This window comes from Capsicum annuum, chromosome 11, assembly GCF_002878395.1.
Source record: "Capsicum annuum cultivar UCD-10X-F1 chromosome 11, UCD10Xv1.1, whole genome shotgun sequence".
Lineage (NCBI taxonomy): Eukaryota > Viridiplantae > Streptophyta > Magnoliopsida > Solanales > Solanaceae > Capsicum > Capsicum annuum.
In genome coordinates, this window is record NC_061121.1 from 11,134,706 (window position 1) to 11,141,090 (window position 6,385).

At 33.8% G+C, this 6,385-nt stretch overlaps 1 protein-coding gene across 1 annotated transcript; it reads right to left on the minus strand.

Moving 5' to 3' along the window:
• Positions 1-4,364: 4,364 nt before the first annotated feature.
• LOC107846733 (uncharacterized mitochondrial protein AtMg00240-like) lies at positions 4,365-5,277 on the minus strand. Its single transcript, XM_047400072.1, has 2 exons — positions 5,235-5,277; positions 4,365-4,771 (listed from the first exon to the last, which is right to left on the minus strand). Exons 1-2 carry the CDS (start codon positions 5,275-5,277, stop codon positions 4,365-4,367), a joined length of 450 nt encoding a protein of 149 aa, XP_047256028.1.
• Between the last annotated feature and the right edge of the window lie 1,108 nt (positions 5,278-6,385).

Below are 6,385 nucleotides of genomic sequence, written 5' to 3' on the forward strand. Positions count from 1 at the left end.
AAGATACATTAGTGCACCAATTGCACTAAGATATGGTATTTCAGGATCAAGGAGTTCCTCATTCTTTTATTGAGGTCAGAATGGATCCTTATTCACATCAAGTGTTTGAACAACCATTGGAGTACTAAATGGATGTGCTCCATCCATATAGGATTGTTTCAACACCTTTTCTGTATAGGCAGATTGATGGAAAAAAAATACTGTTTGTCAAATGCTCAATTTGAAAACCTAGGCATAACTTTATATTTTCGAGATCTTTAATCTCAAATTCTTTCTTAAGGTGATCAATTGAGTTCCAATAAGATTTATATCATCGATATAGACAACAAGTATAGCAAACTCCGAAGTTCCTTTCTTTATAATAACACATGGGCAAATTTCATCATTCGTATAACCTTTCTTAAATAAATATTTACTAAGACGGTTATACCATATGCGTCCAGATTGCTTCAAACCATATAATGATATTTGCAATCTAATGGAATACATTTTCCAAGGCTTTGAACTATATGCTTTCGGCATTTTAAATTCTTGGAAAATTTTCATGTATATCTTATTATCAAGTGATCCATATAGATAGTCTGTTACCACATCCATCAAATGTATTTCAAGTCTCTCATGGAAATTGAAACTAATAAGATAATGCAATGTTATTGCATCCATAATTGGTGAATATGTCTCGTAATAATTGACATCAGGCCGTTGTGAAAAAACTTGTGAAACAAGGCATGCCTTATACCTTTGTATTTCATTTTTCTCATTTCTTTTTTGCACAAATACCCATTTATAGACAACAGGCTTAACACCATTAGGTGTTTGAGCTATAGGTCCAAAGACTTCATGTTTCGCAAGTAAATTCAATTCAGATTGAATTGCTTCTTGCCAAATTGGCGAGTCATTTCTTTTTCGACATTCTGTGACAGATCGAGGTTCAAGATCCTCACTCACTTACATGATTTTCATTGCAACATTACATGCAGTGACATAATCTACTACTATTTCAGATTGATTCAGGTTACATTATTTGAATTTATGGATAGTTCCTCATTTTCTTGAGTCTCAGGCTCATTAATTCCTTCAAGAATATTAACATTGCTCAAATCTTGAACTTCCATACGAGGATCTTTCGTAGTGTCATCTTGACCATTTTTTTCTATGATTTCGATCCTTAGAACCTAATGGTTTACCACGCTTCAAGCATGCTTTAGATTCATTAGCCATGACACTAGTGGATGGTCCTTTAGGGAAATCAATTCGAATTGGGACATTCTATGCAGGAATATATGATTTAGTGATCCTTTTAAAATCTGCAAATATGTCTGGCATTTGATTTGTAATTTTCTGCAGATGAATAATCTTTTGTACTTCTTGCTCACAAATAGAAGCACGTGGATCAAGATGAGATAGTGATGGATTTTTTTTCACAAAATTTCTCTTTTGATGTCACTATTTTCTCTTTCTAATTTTGGGAAAACTATCTCATCAAACTGACAATCTGCAAATTGAGCAATGAACATATCTCCCATTAATGGTTCAAGATAGCGAATAATGAATGGTGTTTCAAACCGAACATAAATGCCTAACCTTCTTTGGGGGCCTATCTTAGTGCAATTTGGTGGTCTATAGGCGTATATACACCGCACTGAAAAATTCTCAAATGAGATATATTAGGCTCTTAACCCAAAACCAATTGCAACAGAGAATATTTATGATAATTTGTCGGTATAAGATAAACAAGTATTGCAGCATGCTAAATTGCATGACCCCAAATAGAAGTGGGCAACTTAGTCTTCATAAGCAATGGTCTTGCTATCAACTGCTGATGTTTAGTTAATGACTCGACAAGGCCATTTTGAGTGTGAACAAGGGGTACGAGATGTTTTACTCTTATCCTAATTGATAAGCAACAGTCATTAAATTCTTGGGATGAAAATTCTGTAGCATTATCAAGGTGAATAAGCTTAATTTGATTATCGGGAAATTATGCCCGCAATCATATCATTTGTGCCAATAATTTTGCAAATGCCAAGTTGCAAGATGACAAAAGGCACACATGAGACCATCTAGAAGAAGCATCTATTATGACCATAAAGTATCTAAACGATACACTAGGTGGGTGAATGGGTCCGCAAATATCCCCATGTATGCATTCTAAGAATGCGGGGGACTCAATCCCAACTTTTGTTGGTGATAGCCTAATAAGACTTAATATAAGACTTAAGTATTGATCCAGGATGTCACAGACGATCCTGCCAAAGCACAAAAGTATTGAAATTAGTAAACTTTTGATTTACTATAGAATGTGCCTCAATTACATAAATCTTTGTCCAATACAGGCCAGAAGATAAAGAAGGGAACTTTTCAATAACACATGTTTGCCCAAAGACATTCTTGGTGATACCAAGATATTCAAAATTCATCTCATCAATTGTCTTGATATGATAACCATTTTCACGTGTATCTTTAAAACTCATCAAGTTTCTCTGAGATTTAGGAGGAAATATGACATTATTTATGATGAGTTTAGTTCCCTTGGGCAAGATTATGGTGGCTTTTCCGAAGCCTTCAATCAAATTAGCACTACCAGAAATTGTAGTAACATTATTCTTGCCCATGTTTAGATGAGAAAAATATTTCTCGTCTTTGAATATCGTATGTGTAGTGCCAGAATCAATCAAATAAATATCTTCACAATTGGACAACTTACTTTGAAAATTATACATATCTTCAAATAAAATGACCTACACCACATAAAATATATATTAAATCTTTGTACAAAGTGAAAGCTTATACTGTAAGGAATTGTTAATCACACTTTTCTGAGAAATTAAAAAAAATTCAATTAATACGTGCTAAGCTTAGCTTGGCATTTTATTTTTCAATAATTGAAAATCATTTCCTCTATCAATATGTACCTTCATATTGTTATTAGTTATATATTCATAGATGCCTTTACAACACGACATTATGCAATTTCAATAAGAAGTATGATAACAAATAACTACTTATGTGTTAATAAATATGCATTGAAACGATAATACAATGTATTAACTACAACGTAACTGGCATTGACTATAATACTAAAACATGCAATTAATACAATTATGAACAATTTTTACAAACAACTTGTGCTTATATAAATATTTTATATTCGCATAAATTATATGAATTGATAAATAATATAGCATGTAATAAAAACAGAACAGATAGTATTTTCAATATAATATTACTATTATATTAAGTCTTATATGGAAACAAAACAATCAATCTTTTTATCTTCTTTTGCAGCACCTACCATTAGTTTAATTAATGTATCATTTTTTTTTCAATAAATACCGACAAAATTGAAATTCAATTCAATTCAATAATAAACAACACCAATGTAATTAAACTAATTAATACTAATAAAAAACTAATACTCATGCAAACAACTATTTTTACATGATTTTTATTCACTAACTCTTATCAACAATAAAAAAAATTAAAAATCATTCATTCTTTCATGTTTACGGACCCATCACCAATCAAATAATCAATTTTTCCTTTTGGGTGCTTGAAAAGTGTCTGCTACATCCGAGCATGTGATGTCAATATTATTTTCAGAGAGAAAGTTACCCTCAAAATTTCTTGTGAAATAGAAGGATTGCAGCTTGATAGCTTGCAATCAAGGAGAAGAAGAAGATAAACAGAAGCTGAATTTTCATTATTCTCACTTGAAGCTTTATAGTTATGAGTCTATTTATTGACTTGAGTTAAGATTAGCTAAGAATGAGCTAAGAAGTGAATCATGTATCCAGCTCATTGACAACTCATTGTAACTAACTAATCATTATCTAACAACCTCTAACAATCTATACAGTTGAATCATCTATTTGCTAACTAACTAACTGATGACTAACTACCCTATCAGTTTTGCACATCAATGGAATAGGTAGTCGTATATGTGTTAGTGTATGTAGTATTCAAAACACTCCCCCTCAAGCTGCAGGGTGCATAATGTTTAGCAAACCAAGTTTGCTGAGTAAATGAGTATGTTGAGCAAACATTAGGCCCTTGGTAAGCAGGTCAGCAAGTTGATCACTAGATTGAACATATAGAGCCTTAATCAAGCCATCTTTAATCTTGTACCTAATGAAGTGACAGTCAATCTTAATGTGTTTGGTTCTCTGATGAAATACAGGGTTATTGGCCAGATGAATGGTTGAATTACTATCACTGAAGACTAAAACAAGAAAGGTGACATGAACCCTGAGTTCCTGAAATAAACCTACTAGCCAAGTGAGCTCTGCAACAGCTTAAGCCATGCTTATGTACTCAGCTTCAGCAAAACTCTTGGAAATAATGTGTTGTTTTTTTTATTTCCATTATATTAGTGATTCACCAAAGTGAATGGTATAACCAGTAACTGATCTTCTAGTGTTGGGGCAAGTAGCCCAATCTGAGTCACACCAGCAAGTTAGAGTAGTAGAAGGCTCAGTCTTAAACCAGACACCTTGACCAAAAGAACCTTTAAGGTATCTTACCATCCTAGTAGCTGCTTCCCAGTGAGATTTCTTGGGGTGTTGCATGAATTGGCTGAGAGTTTGAACAACAAAGTTAATGACTGGCTTTGTAATAGTGGCATACATAAGTTTGCCAATAAGTCTTTGGTAAGGTGAAACGTTAGACAAAAACTCATCATCTTGTTCACCTATGGCTTGATCATACTCAATTGAGGTTAACCTGGCATTAGATTCTAGAGTGGTGATAGCCGATTTAGAAACACTAAGCCCTGTGTCAACAATCAACTCAAGAATATAATTCCTTTGGTTCAATATGATCCCTGGTGCTGATCTTAAAACTTTAATTCCTAAAAATACTTGAGATCCCCCAAGTCATTCATTTTAAACTACTGATGCAACTTGATTTTTGTTGCATTGATCAATGATGCACTGCTCCCAGTTATTAACAAATAATCAACATATACAAGCACTATAACAGTATCATTAAATTAATGCAAAGTGAATAGGGAATAGTCATGTACACTCTAGTTAAAACCATCATCAATTAAAGCATGGGTGAGCTTCAGATTGCACTACCTGAAGGCCTACTTAAGACCATATAAGGATTTGATCAACTTATACACCTTGTGCTCCCCTTGTCTTTTAAATCCTTCTGGCATTTTCATGTAGACTTCCTACTCAAATCCCCTTGGAGGAATTCATTATGCACATCCATTTGATGAAGATTCTAACCTTTAGATGCAGTTACTGCAATCAAACATCTGATTGTAACCATCTTAGCCAGTGGTGAGAAGGTTTTATGATAATATAACCCCTTCTATTTGTTATATCCTTTGTCCACTAATCTTTCTTTGAACCTCTCCACTTCACCATTTAAAAGATATTTGATTTTGTATATCTATTTGAAACTAACAGTATTCTTTCTTTTAGGTAGATCAACAATGATCCATGTGTTGTTAGCTTCCAAGGCCTGAATCTCTAACTTCATAGCTTCCACCCACGTTGCATCTTTTGTAGCTTGTTAAATAACATTGATAAGCAAGACTCAAAATTTTGTAAGACAGACAGTTGGCTAATGGATGTTTGCATCTCTGGTTTCTAGAAGTGTAAACATAATCAAGCATCCACACTGGTGGTTTGCTTGTTCTTGTTGGTCTATTGGAAGAGGTTAAGGTAGGGAATAGTCATCTTGATATGTTTCTTCATGAGTGGTGCCAGGTGAAGCTGCACCAGGTACTACAGCATCAAAAATGCTTTCCTCCTAAATTGGAGCTTCTTCAGTAATACTATCAGTAGTTGTCTCAGGAAATATTTCATCATCTATGGGGATCAAGAATTCAGTGATATCTTTTTTAGATGAGGAAGATTGTGTGTTTTGTACTGGTGATGAAGAAAAGGGAAATGCATCTTCATGAAACACAACATCTCTACTAACTAATAGTCTCTTTGAGGTGAAATCTAGCAGCAAATATCCCTTTTGAGACTCTGAATATCCCACCAATACTGCAGGTTTGTCTCTTTCTGTGAATTTATCACCTCTAGGTAGGATAATGACATAGCATAAGCAACCAAATACACTGAGATGATATAGCTTGGGATCCTTGGAAGTCATCAACTGAAATGGGCTCTTACCACTCATAACAGAAGATGGTAACCTGTTTATTAGATATACTGTAGTCTTTACACATAGTCCCCAATACTTAATGGGCAAGTGAGATTGAAACTTAAGTGCTCTGGATATGTTTAATATATTTTTGTGCTTCCTCTCCATAACTCTATTCTGTTGAGGAGTGTGAGGACAGCTGGTCTGATGTAGAATGCCCAGGGACTAGAACAATGTCTTACATTGACAGTTAATAAATTTAGTTCCATTATTAGATCTA

Bases quoted from the DNA above. Each gene is read 5' to 3' on its own strand.
- LOC107846733 (XM_047400072.1), bottom strand. From the start codon at position 5,277: ATGGTTACAATCAGATGTTTGATTGCAGTAACTGCATCTAAAG. The intron at 4,772-5,234 runs GTTAGAATCTTC...TTGTTGACACAG, and splicing joins TGCAGTAACTGCATCTAAAG to GGCTTAGTGTTTCTAAATCG.